Raw genomic sequence first — 14,822 nt, 5'->3', positions numbered from 1 at the left:
CTGCTACTATTATTACTACAACTACTACTGCTACTATTACTAACGAAATATAAAGTAATTCAATAATTAAATTTATTAATTTGAAAACATAATATTTATTGGATTTCTCTTTCTGTCTCTCTCTCTCTCTCTCTCTCTCTCTCTCTCTCTCTCTCTCTCTCTCTCTCTCTCTCTTTCTCTTTTGCTGGGAGTTCCGCGGGTCGGATTGCAATAATAATACCTAACAGGGCGGCGGGCCGGACGCTAGGCCTTCGCGGGCCGGATGTGGCCCGCCAGTGATTTAGAAAATATTACAACCCAAGCTGGAACAATACATTAATTCAAATCTAAACATTATAATTGGGCATTAGATATATAAGCCAGGTAGGAGCATTACATGAAACTGAGGCCAGGTATAATGAATTGGGGAGTAGGAGATGGAATCCAATGACCGTTGCTCCTTTCGAGGTAAACACACACACACACACACACACACACACACACACACACACACACACACACACACACACACACACACACTCATGCACACACGCACGCACGCACACATACATACACGCACGTACACACGCGTTTACATAGTAAAATTAGGAGTTTACACGAGACATCCTTTTCATTCCTGTTTCATGAACCTTGCAAAATAATAAGATAATGGCACGACCGCTTTTATCGTTGCTATGGCACCGTCACAGCGTGGGAGAGTCACCAATATAAATTTGAATGCGTTGCTTGCGGGAACAGACACAGTCTCATCTCGCATAAGGGATATAACACATATATGTGCGAGCTATATCAGTAGATTGATAACACCACCCATCAGTTTCGAGATACAAGAACATCGTCTCGTTCTGATTTTGACAACAGAGTTTTGTAGACCAACAGACTGCAACAACACCCTAGTGGATCTTTTCGATATGATTCAGGCAATTACCTCACTGTCATTTATTTTAGGTCATCCATAAGGGGCTAGGATGAGAGGGAAGAAAATATTGGTGGATGGGAGTGGAATGGGTCGGACTGAAATGGGTGGGAGTGGGTACTTGCCTTTTGACTTGGCTACCTCCCATGTAAGGGGAAAAAAGTTCTTGGTATAGAAATAGATAGTATATAGTTAGAGTTCCTATGTCTCCTACATAAAACCTTAGGTCGGACTCTTTTAATGTCAAAGTTTTTGGTCCAGGATGTCTTCTTATCATCGTCGCAACAAAAATTAATATTCTGTCTTGCCAGGTTTAAATATGTCTCACTTCACTATTACCACATAAGCTGCAAATGTTTGAATAATTTTTTACCTCGTATCGGTTTGGTCACTTTGGACGTATTTTCGGTATATCAATGATTTACCCACTCACACGAGTCAGTTTCTCTTGTTCAAATGTTTCTTACACTACACTTGTCCAATCTTGAATTCCTGAAAAAGCATGATTTTTCAAATATTAGTTAGTTTATCGAAATTATTCACCTTTTGAATCCTAATCACACAATAATCGGTCCCTCACAGTTAGCGTGCTCTCACTTTAACGACCCCATTGCCTTTTCCAGCGTTCCTGGCTTGCTGCAACATTGCTTGCGTTTGTGTTTGTGTCTTGGCATGAAACTGAAGTGGAGGGCAGCATCTACTTCAGGGACCACTTCTTCTCGTGCAGAGGTCGTTCCACGTACTCAGACATCTACACAGACCTCTCTCGAGTCTGCGATGAATGTCAGAATTTGTCCCGCGATAAATCAGTCTATCTTAGATGCCGGTACGTCATCCTTCAGGATCAACTAAGTATCACCCAAACTTGTGTAACCATTCCTGTGACTATATGAGTGGCATTGACATACATTGCTTGTGTAACTATGTTCACATTAACACAGTGGGAAATATATGGAAGCCAGCACAAAAGATGGCACACATGCATTCAAGGTAAGCGTGTTCAACTACCACATGTTCTTCTCGTTTCAGTGAGAACTGCTTCGTTAACGAACTCTTCCTCACCTGCATGAAAGCGCTGATGATACCGGATGACGTACAACAACAGTACCGGAATAATGTACCAATCATACGGGAAGGCAGGAGGTGAAAAGTGCTGAATCCCATCCACATGACGCCATTTTGAGTTCTTCCCGGTTTACTGATGTTTTTGAGGCTTCTGCCTCTGCCCTCGCTGAGTGCAAAATCTCCTTATGCAACTACTGAACCAAAAGTCCGGTGCCCACCACAGCCGCAAGTAACAATCTATTATATGTAGACATGAAAAATTGGTGAAATGTGATCATAATCATGTAGAGGGAATCTTGTCATTCATAGAAGACAAATGCCGAATAAATAAACGCGAGTTATTGTAATATTTAAATAAACCTCATAGGAACCTGATGGATAATCACTTGTGTGATCGCTGGTGAAGCAAAAATTTCAACCAAGATGTCTCCACAATTCATTGCACCCGCAACTCTGCTGTTTTTCAGTAGTGCATAGCAACAAATCTGACTATATGTGAATGAGTGAAACTATAGGTTATGTATAGCTTGTGATATGAATGAACAAATGCTTCGGAAAAGCATATGTTACAAAAACTAGTGATTAAAAGGTGTTACCTCTGTTTCTATTTGTTTCTGTAAAACAATTTTTTTTTCTCCCGTCACTACAAAATGTTCGTGAAATTAGAGTGAGTCGTAAGTTTTGTGTGGTAATAGATTTGATTTCAGATGTCGAGATGGCAGAGATGATGTAAAAATATTCGACATGTTTTGGTTTGAGTGCAGGACACTAATGTGAATTATAAGATCAGGGACGTATTATCTATACTTGAAAAGTGCGTATATTTGTGTTTTATACTTGATTGATATTTTCCACCGATTTAAGCTGTAAACTAATGAAGTTTGTCCCACTTTAAAGGGGCAGTAGATAATAAGCCAGTTGACGATGCAACTGTGACATTTTGTGACGGAAAGTGAATAAAGATTGATAAGGCACTATCAATGAAAAACCAACTGCATCGTCTCGTTCACGATCTGATCTTCGCTCCTTTTTGAGTACTAGTTATTTACTCACACGCCTGAATTGAATTCAAACAAACACTGAAAAAGATATAAGAACAAAAATAATGGTTTCGGCAATAATACGTACCACCTATAGAAGATTGTAGATATGAAAAAGAAATAAAATCAAGGATAGCGATAGCTAAAAGCACGTTTCAGAAAATGAAAGGGGTTTTAACAAACAAGAAAATGTCTACAGATATAAGGAGAAGAACAGTTAAAACATCTATATGGTCAACACTATTATATGGTTCAGAAGCGTGGGCAATCAGCAAAAAATTGCAGGAAAACTTAGAAGCAGCAGAAATGTGGATATTAAGAGAAGAAAACAAATGAAGAAGTATTGAGAGAAATGGAGACAGATAGGGAATTGATGACAACAATAAGGAAAAGACAGTTGCGATTCTTAGGACATATAATGCGGAGGGAAGGGTTGGAAGAGGTGGTGATGACGGGAATGGTGGAGGGAAGGAGAGCAAGAGGAAAGCAGAGGGAGAAGTATATGGACGGGCTGATGAGGGCGACGGGAAGACAACTCAAACCAGCACAGATGTTACAAGTAACTAGGGACCGTGAACGGTGGCGTTCCATGGTTGCCGAAGTCCAAGAGGATATGGCACGACGGTAAGGTAAGGTAATACTGAAGTCATAAATCTCCTTTCAAAGAAACATACGCCCATAGTAAGGCATATGGAAAATACATTTAAGAAAATAGTAAATCACAATTTAACATCACTTTTAATGAAGTATGCATATATATATATATATATATATATATATATATATATATATATATATATATATATAGTATATAGTATATAGTATAGTAAGGCATATGGAAAATACATTTAAGAAAATAGTAAATCACAATTTAACATCACTTTTAATGAAGTATGCATATATATATATATATATATATATATATATATATATATATATATATATATATATATATATATATATATAAATATATATATATATGCATACTTCATTAAAAGTGATGGCTAATTGTGTATTTATTATTTTCTTACCCTATGAGTAGGGTAAATTGTGAAGCAGCCGTTTGGGCGTGGCCGTTTAGGCACGGCCGTTTGGGGGCCAGCTGTTTTGGCACCAGACTACTTGGCGACGGCTGTTTTGGCGCCAAGAACATTTTTTATTTTATTTTTTATTTTCTTATAAAATTTATTTTATAAATCTGCCTGTATGGACAAAATTACAATGTATCGGTTATAAATTGAAAGATGATATACATATTTAGAAACAGGAAAACTAGCTCTCTCCTCGGTTAGCTGTTTGCTTAGGCTACTCGTAGATACATATTTAGAAACAGAAAAACTAGCTCTCTCCTCATTTAGCTGTTTGCTCAGGCTACTCGTACGTATAAGAGGGCGCTTTTATTCCTGCCAACGAATGACCTCTGAGTTGAGTCCGTCAGTCCTTAGCCTCAGTTGAGTTAGCTGTTAGTGCTGTCGCAAGTGTTTCGCTCTTTTACCAATCTTTTTAACTAAAAACTTTTGTTTTACATATATGATGGCTGAAAAGGTGTTAACAAAACGTGGTAAAGAAAAATTTACTCACAACGGATTCCTATACGTCTTTGACAAAACAAGCAAAGCTGACAGGGAGTTGAAATATTGGCGTTGTGAGCAAATAAATCGGTGCAAGGCACGGCTCCATACCTAAACTGGAGAGGTGGTGAAAGAGTTGAACAGCCATTTGCATGAAGCCCGTGCTGCACAAGTAGAAGTTGCACTTGTGAAAACTAATATGAAAAAGAGAGCAGAGGAAACCCTTGAATCACCGAATGTAGTTGTTAATGAATGTTTGACAGACATCCCAGTCTAGTCCAGCTGCCATTCCTAATATGTCTGCTTTGAGGAAAATAATACGGAGGAAGCGTAATTCAGTAACAATTGCCCCCACCAATCCAGCTGACTCACAGCAATTGTTTGTGCCAGAATGCTACAGAATATATGTCCCTCAACCAGGAGTGGAAGAATTTTTTTTACTGTGTGATAGTGGACCAGGTCACGACCGGATAATAATCTTCGGGAGACAAAGCTGGCTACAGCACTTAGTGACATCTGATATGTGGTTTGCCAATGGCATATTCAGTATTGCTCCCAGCCTCTTTTGTCAGATTTATATATGCTCTATTGCCCAACAAGCAACGCACCACATACATGAAAATGCTCGAGTTATTGAAAGAAATAGAACCCAACTTGAAACCCAGTTCAATCGTCTGCGATTTTGAACATGCTGCACACAGTGCTATGAAGGAAAGATTCCCTGATGTTCAAATAAAAGGATTTTTTTTTTCATTTAGCTCAAAATATGCAAAAACATCTAGCTAGACTGGGGTTCACTTGTTTATTTAACACTGATCCAGATTTTGCGTTAAAAGCTAAAATGATTATTGCCATTGCCTTTGTGCCTTTGAACAAGATCGATGAATATCTGGATACTCTAGCGACCGAACTGCCGCAAAAACTTCAAGATTTACTCAACTGGTTTGAAGATACGTATGTTGGTCGTCAGAACAGACGAGAGAATGGAAAACGAACTCCTCTATTTCTTCCTGAAATTTGGAACCTTTATCAGAGAACGCTAAGGGTTGATTCACACTATCGGTCCGGTCGCGCTCCACTCTCGCTCCGCTCCGGTTCTGAGGTATTCAGGGTTGATTCACACTATCGGTCCGGTCGCGCTCCGCTCTCAGTTCTGAGGTATTCACACTATCGGCCCCCTCTCGTTCCCGTCATCCCCCCTCCCTCGACACCAGTAGAAGTCTTACCATCAGTTACGAAGGATGTGTGACTTTTCTGACGCCGAGTTGGCAATAATCGCTATTGCACTTGATGAAGAAGAAGAAGGAAAAAAAAAATAGAAAAAGAAAGAGATTGTGGGTTCATCCTACGTTGCAAGATAGGAAGACTGAAGGAGAATTTCATACTCTGTATCCTCGTCTTATTGATGATGAGAGTAAATTCCACAGCTATTTCAGAATGAACAAAGGAACATTTGAGAAAATACTATCCAAAATTGAGGATGACTTGAAATGTACAAGAAGATGCTGCACTTCCTGGCACTGATGTGCTTGCACCATACGTTATAGTGGGAGATGAGGCTTTCCCGCTGAAGAGAAATTTGATGAGGCCCTACCCAGGTTCACAGACTGAACATAAGGTAGAGAAGAGGATTGTTAATTATAGATTATCTAGAGCCAGGAGGATAGTTGAGTGCACATTTGGTATTCTAGTGCAAACCTTCAGAATATATTTAAGGAAACTTAAAGCTATGCCTTCTAACGCTAATGCAATCATTACAACAACATGCATACTTCACAATCTGATACACCCAAATGCTGTTGCATTACCAGATACTGTTGTCATGCCTCCATCAAACACAGTACGTCCAATGAGAGGAAGAGGGGGAAATGCTACAAAGGAGGTTTTTGGCGCGAGAGAAACACTGAAAGATTATTTCAGCTCCCCAGCTGGTTCAATCCCTTGGCAAAATGATAAAATATAAGTAGACAAACAAACTTGTGTGGGAATATTTGTTGAGTGAGCTAAGGAGATGCATTTCCGCAGTGGATAATAGGTTGTTATTATACATATGGAATTTCTTTCTTCGGTTAATAATGTGTCTGATATGATAAGTATGCAAACATTATCACTGTAGTGCAGCGAAGTCAGGTCATACAGCTCTGGTTTACTTTTTGACTAATTCTATTAGCATTTCATCTAAATCCACAAAATTAAAGTAAGTTTTGTGGGTTATATTTTATTCAGTTGGTGCTTATGAATATCCTCGCTGTACGCATTGTCATTGTATCAGTGATAAACAAAAAGAAAATTTATTTTTATCATTTTTCTAACTTTCTCATGATCCCATTGTGGTGTTTCCTTTGGATTATCCATGGTTTGGTAGGACAGAAGGTAACACTACTTGCTTATATGAAGGCTGAATCTCGACTGGAGTGGAGCAGGAGGAGCAGGACCGTGGCAACTGAGTTCACACTGGCGCTCACGGTCCAGTCACACTCCGGTCTCGCTCCAGTAAAAATATCTTTTGACGGAACCGTGACCGGAGCGAAACCGGAGCGAGACTGGAGCGAGAGCGCCAGTGTGAATGCTTCCATTGAAATTAATGAGACAATATTGGACCGGACCGAGAGCGGAGCGGGAGTGGAGCGCGACCGGACCGATAGTGTGACTCAACCCTAAATGGGGAAGACCGCACAAACAATAATACTGAGGCAGCCCACCGTCGACTTAAATACGAATTTGGCATGCAACATCCCACCATATGGAAATTAATTTATGGCCTGCGTAAAGTACAGAAAGGTAGAGATGCATATTATGAAAAGTTACTGTGCGGTCATGAACGTCCACAGAAACTAATATATATATATATATATATATATAGAGATGCAGACAGAAGAATGCATGCAACTGTTCTTAGATTTGAAAACACGGATGCTGTCGAGGTACTTGAGAAGCCTTGCTCATAATTACCAAATGAACTAAACAAAGCTATGTTACGGTTTTTAGTGCATTTCTATGAGCCTGTTTTTATTTTTTCAATAGAATTTTTTAAAACTTCTTTTTAAGTTCTAACGTTGAATGATTATGAATTAATATATTCATGCCATTCCCAGTTATAAAAAAAATTGAATATATAAATTTGGCTGGTGCCAAATCAGCTGACGCCCAAACGACTGCGCCTGACTGTCGGCCAAACGGCCGTGCCCAAACGTCTGCGCCCAAACAGCCTCGCCCAATAAATATATGTATATATATATATATATATATGTATATATATATATATATATATATATGTATATATATGTATATATATATATGTATGTATACATATATATATATATATGTATATATATATACATATGTATATATATATATATAAATGTGTATATACATGAAAATACATATATATATATATTTATATACATATATATATATATGTGTGTGTGTGTGTGTGTGTGTGTGTGTGTGTGTGTGTGTGTGTGTGTGTGTGTGTGTGTGTGTGTGTGTGTGTATTCACTTGGTCTTTGGTCTTTTGGATCACGTGTTCGACTCGTGATCGACAGCTATTTCCCTCCTGGAAGAGAGCTCAGAGCTCGTAGGTCCGATCTATGGGTAATGCTATGACCTTTCACACACACACACCCCCAACTCCCCGCCCACGAGAGTCAGAGTAACGACCCGAAGCGCAGCTGTACCGAAATTAATTTCGGCCCTGGGCAGGATTCGAACCAAGCACTACGCGCACCACCATGCTAGTAGTTCATCGTTCTACCAACTGCGCCACCGAGTCGTGTTGGTGTGTGTGTGTGTGTGTGTGTGTGTGTGTGTGTGTGTGTGTTTACCTAGTTGTATTTACCTAGTTATATTATACGGGAAGGGGAGCTATGCTCGTGGTGACCCGTTTTTGTATCTCACAAGATCAAGTTTGTTCTTAAATTCTTGTATTGTGTTTGCACACACTATTTTTTCATCCAATTTGTTCCATATATCTATCACTCTGTGTGGGAAGCTGTTCTTTTTCAGGTCTCTTCTGCAGTTATCCTTTTTGAGTTTCATTGCATGTCCTCTTGTTTTTCCTCTGTCCCACTTTAATAAGTCCTCTCTATTGAGGCGTTTTTTCCTTTCATAATTCTGTAGATGGTTAGTAGGTCCCCTCGTTCTCTTCTTTGTTCCAGGGTCGGCAATTCCAGTTCGGCCAGTCTTTGTTCATATATCAGGTTTGAAAGTGTTGGGACCATCTTTGTCGTTGCTCTTTGTATTCTTTCTAATTTTCTTATATTATTTTTTTTGTACTGGGTGACCATATCAGCGCTGCATATTCCAGTTTTGGACTTATCAGTGTTTGTAATATGTTCTTAATCATTTTCTTATCCAGGTAATTAAAGGCCACCTTTATTGATCTCAACAAATTGTATGTTTCTCCAAGTATTTTGTTTATATGTCTATCTGGGGACATGTCTTTGGTGATAATTATTCCTAGGTGCCTTTCAGAATTTACTTTCTTTACTTCTTTTCCGTCAATTTTATACTGTTCTGATATTTTCTTCTTCCTTTTCCCAAATTTAATTATACTACACTTCTTGATGTTGAATTCTACCTCCTCCCATCTCTTGTTCCACACTGAGACTTTGTTCAGATCACTCTGTAATGAGTCACAGTCCATTTCGGAGTTTATACTCTTTAATAATTTGGCGTCAGTTCATGTAACTTTCAATGCCTTCATCTATGTCATTTACATATATAGCAAACATTATCGGAGCTAGTACTGACCCCTGTGGAACGTACACTACTCATTTCTTCCCATTTTGAATATTTGTCTCTGAGAACTACTCTCATTTTTCTTCCATGTAGGAAGTCCTTCATCCAATTCAATTGTTTCCCATGTATGCCTCCTATTGTTTCCAGTTTATATAGCAATTTTCTGTGTGGTACCCTATCAAATGCCTTTTGTAGGTCCAGGAATGCACAGTCTGCCCAGCCATCGCTTTCCTGCAATATATCTAGCAATCTTGAATAAAAACAAATCAAATTAGTGGTACATAATCTTCCCTGTCTGAATCCAAATTGCTTCGGGTTCAATATATTATTCTCCTCCAGATATTTTGTCCATCTATCTTTGATGATTCTCTCATAAATTTGAACTATTGTACTCGTTAGGGACACCGGTCTATAATTTGTTGGGTTTTCCTTATTTCCCCTCTAATATATTGGCACTATATTGGCATTTTTCCAGTCTTCTGGTAGTTTTCCTTCTTTCAGTGAGCATTCAATTATTTTTTATATTTTTCCTGTTAGTTCGTCTATACATTCCTTCAGTATCCAGTTTGCAAATCCGTCCGGGCCATGTGACTTGATTCCTTATTTCATTCTAAGTAATACTTAATTCCTTCACTGTAGGAAATCTTACTTAAATTCTTTGATCACAGTATTATAGATTTTTTTTTTTTGTCCTCTTTGGTGAATATAGATTTAAAATGTTTGTTCATAATATCTGCCATTTCTATATCCCTTGTGTGTGTGTGTGTGTGTGTGTGTGTGTGTGTGTGTGTGTGTGTGTGTGTGTGTGTGTGTGTGTGTGTGTGTGTGTGTGTGTGTGTGTATTTACCTAGTTGTATTTACCTAGTTGTATTTTACGGGAAGGGGAGCTATGCTCGTAGTGTCCCGTCTTCATATCTCATTTTATCTAAACTATTTTTAAATTTATGTATTGTTTTTGCACACACTACTTTCTCATCTAACTTGTTCCAACTGTCTATTACTCTGTGAGGAAAGCTGGTCTTTTTCAGATCTCTCCTATAGCTGTCTTCCTTGATTTTCTTTCCGTATCCTCTTGTATTTCTATCATCCCATTTTATTAGATTCTCTCTATCAATAATTTCTATGCCTTTCAAGATTCTGTAAATAGCTATCAAATCTCCTCTCTCTCTTCTTTGCTCTAGTGTCTGTAGCTCAAGTTTTGATGGCTCTCTTCATATGATAGTTTTGAGAGTGTTGGTGCCAATTTTGTAATTCCTCTTTGTATTCTTTCAAGTTTTTTTTATACATTTTTTGTACTTGGTGACCACATCGTTGCTGCATATTCCAATCTTGGTCTTATCAAAGTGATTAGTATTTTCTTCACCATTTCTTCATCCAGGTATGATTCAAACTTACATTCCTTTTAAGGACAGACGTCCCCCAAATTAGGCTCGCCCAAAGTGGCTCGACAAAGAAACTGAAAAAAGTATTGCTAAAAAGAGACAGGCTTATAAGAAATATAAGTGCTCGGGTGCATCTAATGACTATGAAACTTATGTATCAATACAGAGAGATTTAAAAAAGACAATAAGAAAAAGAAAACGACAATACGAAATGAACATCGCTGATAAATCCAAAGAGAATCCCAAAGAATTCTATAGTTTCATTAGAGATAAAAATGTTGTTAGGAATCACATTGGTCCACTATTATCTGCTGACGGTCAACTTGAATATTCAAATGAAGGAATGTGTAATATCCTAAACTATTATTTTAGCTCGGTATTCGTAAACGAAACACCTCAAAGTGAATTCCAAACTGAAACCTGTGAAAAGTCTAGGGTAAACTTACTACGGTAAATATAACAAAAGAAAAAATTAAAAGGTGTATAGACAAACTCAAAGTTAATAAAACACCAGGGCCTGACGGTTGGCATCCAAGAATCTTAAAGGAAATTAAAAATGAGATTGTTGTTCCATTAGAAATTATTTTCAAGAAATCCATCATATCCGGAGATGTCCCAAGAGAATGGAAGCTAGCTAACGTTACTCCCATATTCAAAAAAGGTGACAAAAAGAAACCAAATAACTATAGGCCAAAAAGTTTGACTTCAATCGTAGGAAAAATAATGGAAACTATCATCAGAGATGCTATCGAACATCATTTAGAAAGTAACTGTTTGATAAATGATAGCCAGCATGGTTTCAGACGGAAACGTTCTTGCGTGACTAACTTACTCGAATTCTACAACACAGTTATCTCGAATTATGACAAAAGAAACAATATAGATTTAATATATCTAGACTTTGCAAAAGCTTTTGATACCGTCCCACACGAAAGACTACTTACTAAATTAGCTTTACACGGAATAAGTGGTAGCCTATTAAGTTGGACTAGTAATTGGTTGAATGGTCGAAAACAGAGAGTTGTTTTAAATGGAAAAACTTCTAGATGGAAAATTTTTACAAGTGGAGTTCCTCAGGGTTCCGTTCTTGGACCACTTCTATTCATAGTATATATATAAATGATATAGACCATGGACTAAAATCTACTGTTTCCAAATTTGCTGATGATACAAAACTGTGCGGAGTGGCAAATGATCACTTAAACCAATTAGATATTCAAGAAGATTAAATAAATTACAGCAATGGTCTGAAAAGTGGCTAATGAAATTTAACACTAAAACTAAAACACATGAATCTGTTTTCCCTAAAAAAGTGTAGACTCAGAGGTTACTTGATACAGGTCTTTAAGATTTTAAAGGGAATTGACAACATCAAAAGTGACAAAATTTTTACATTGAATGAGAATCAGACAAGAAACAATAGTCTCAAACTGTCCGGAAATAGATTCAATTTGGAAGTGGGTAGAAACAACTTTGCCAACCGTGTAGTTAATGAATGGAATAAACTTCCTGCACAGGTAGTGCAATGTAGTTCAATTCGAAGCTTTAAGAATCATTTAGATAAATACCTAAGTAAGATGCTGTAATTATTATAATTTATCTTATATTATTTGTTTTTGTTTTGTTATCTTTTGTCTGTCTGATTTTCATATATTATTAGTTATATGTCAATTTATTATTATTTACTATTTACCTGTTTGTTTATTATTTAACTATACCTATGCATTTATTTATGTATTTTATTTGTTATTCACATTATTATAGTTTTTATTTATAATTTTATTATTAGTATGAATTTTTTTTTCGCATCCGACCTAGATATGGATCAAAAGGTCTCCTGTCGGTATGCTCCGCCTTTGTAATCCTTTGTAATCTAATCGGCGACCGCCCCTCTCCGTCCCCTCATGCAGAAAAAGAGAAGACGAGGAGCAATCCCTTCGGGCTGCGTCAAAATATCCTTCACATTTGCTCCCTCACTCCCCCATCCCCCGCCCACTCCTTTCTTTGCATCACAACATCATTCATACACAACCATTCTCCACTCACCCCTATCTTCTGTCCCCTCCCGTCCTTCCTCCACAGACATTCCCCTTTTTCCCAATGCCCGTTTTATCCCATCCATCTCATTCTTATTTGCCCCCTCATGTTCACCCCTTCCACTTCTGCTTTCCATAACTCTTTTACTAATCTTTCTTCACACATTCCTTCCATGTGTCCAAACTATCCTAATACGTTTTCATCCACCCTATATCCCAACTCCCTCTCCACCCCCGTTCTCCTCCTTACCTCCTCGTTTCTCACACTATCCAACCTAGTTACCCCTATCATACTTCTCAGTCATTTCATCTTAAACACATTTAAACTCTTCTACCCCTCTCTTATGTTCCATGTTTCTGCCCCATACAGTGCTGTTGGCACAATCTCCTCTTAGCATTCATTACCAAATGTCTATTTCTCATTAAAATCTTTATTTACCCAAGGCATTTACTTGCTTCTCTCAGTCTACATTTTACCTCCACTTCCACTCCTCCCTTTCCCACCACATTCGCCCCAAGTATATAAAGTTATCCACTTCCTGTAGCCTCTCTCTCTTAATCCTCACTTCCAATTTGCTGCCACATTCTCCCCTTGTACATCTCATTACCTTACATTTACCCACACTTATCTTCATCTTCCTTCTTTCGCACATCTTCCCATACTCTGTCACTAATTTCCTTAATCTCTTGTCTGATCATGCCACAAGCCCAGTGTCATCAGCAAACAACAACTGACTTATCTCTCTCTCTCTCTCTCTCTTTTTCTCCATTTTGTTGAACCATATCCAATCCCTGACCCATTACCATTGCGTTTACCTCTCGGACCACCCCATTCATGTATTCATTCAACAGCCAAGGTGACATAACACATCCATGACGCAGTCCCACCTTTACCTCAAACCACTCACTCTCTCCATTTCTAATTCTAACACGGGCTCTACTACTCTCCTAAAAACTCTTGACTGCTCTTAACAGCTTTCCTCCTATCCCATATATCTGCAATACCTTCCACAGTGTCTTCCTATCTACCCTCTCATAAACCTTTTTCTAAATCCATAAAGGCCCAAAAATATCCTTACGTTTTCCTAGAGCTTTCCCACATATCTGTCTTGCCACAAAAATCTGATCTACACAACCCCTACCTGTTATAATCCCACACTATTCCTTACCTTTATTTCCTCTTCTAATCCTCTCAATCAAGGCTCTCCCATATGCCTTCACAACTACATTTAACAAACTGATCCCTCGAAAACTATAACACTCACACTTGTCCCACTTCCCCTTATAAAGATGAACTATACAGGCACTCCAGTCCTCCGGTACTCTACTCTCTTTTATACAAACATTAAACAACCTCACCAGCCAGTCGTCCACCATCACTGTACCTCACTTTTTAGACACTCCGTATGACACTTATCCAACCTAGGTGCTTTACCTCCTCTCATCATTTTAATAACTGCTTTCACCTCAGCTTTTCTTATTTCTACTCCATTTTCCTCATTCATCACTACCATTTTCTTAACTCTTCCCACTGCAGCTACCTTTCCCTCCCTATTCTTCTTCACATTTAGCAACTCCCTAAAATATTCTGCTCATATTTCTCTTATTGCCGTCTCTTTTATTAACATCTCTCCATCTGCACACACGCACACACACGCACACACACACACACACACACATACACACACACACACACACACACACACACACACACACACGCACACACACACACACACACGCGCGCGCGCGCGAGCTGAACTGGGAAGTAGAAGTGCTCCCAGTACCCAGTTCGAATCCTGCCCAGGGCCGAAATTATTTCGGTATCGCTGTGCCTCGGGTCGTTACTCTAACTCTCGTGGGAGGGGAGTTAGGGGTGTGTGTGTGTGCAAGGTCATAGCATTACCCATAGATCGGACCTACAAGCTCTGAGCTCTCTTCCAGGAGGGAAATAGCTGTCGATCACGAGTCCAACACGTGATCCAAAGACCAAGTGAATACACACACACACATACACACACACGTCGTTCGTCATAGTGACAACACGCATATATTGGCACTCCTGAAACACTTCA

General features: G+C 38.6%; 1 protein-coding gene across 1 annotated transcript; it reads left to right on the top strand.

The window, feature by feature from the left end:
- Positions 1-756: 756 nt before the first annotated feature.
- On the top strand, positions 757-2,359 carry LOC143021273 (vitellogenesis-inhibiting hormone-like). Its single transcript, XM_076178676.1, has 3 exons — positions 757-920; positions 1,540-1,742; positions 1,946-2,359. Exons 1-3 carry the CDS (start codon positions 912-914, stop codon positions 2,061-2,063), a joined length of 330 nt encoding a protein of 109 aa, XP_076034791.1. The 5' UTR covers positions 757-911; the 3' UTR covers positions 2,064-2,359.
- Positions 2,360-14,822: the final 12,463 nt, after the last annotated feature.

Source organism: Oratosquilla oratoria, chromosome 41 (genome assembly GCF_046742065.1).
Source record: "Oratosquilla oratoria isolate Oo_2021 chromosome 41, ASM4674206v1, whole genome shotgun sequence".
In the NCBI taxonomy this organism is placed as follows: Eukaryota; Metazoa; Arthropoda; class Malacostraca; order Stomatopoda; family Squillidae; genus Oratosquilla; species Oratosquilla oratoria.
Note: the sequence above shows the minus strand (reverse complement) of the source record. Positions and strands in the feature narration are given on the sequence as shown.

Coding starts and splice junctions, on each gene's coding strand:
- LOC143021273 (XM_076178676.1), top strand. Junction 1,743..1,945: donor TCAGTCTATCTTAGATGCCG/GTACGTCATCCT, acceptor TTCTCGTTTCAG/TGAGAACTGCTTCGTTAACG.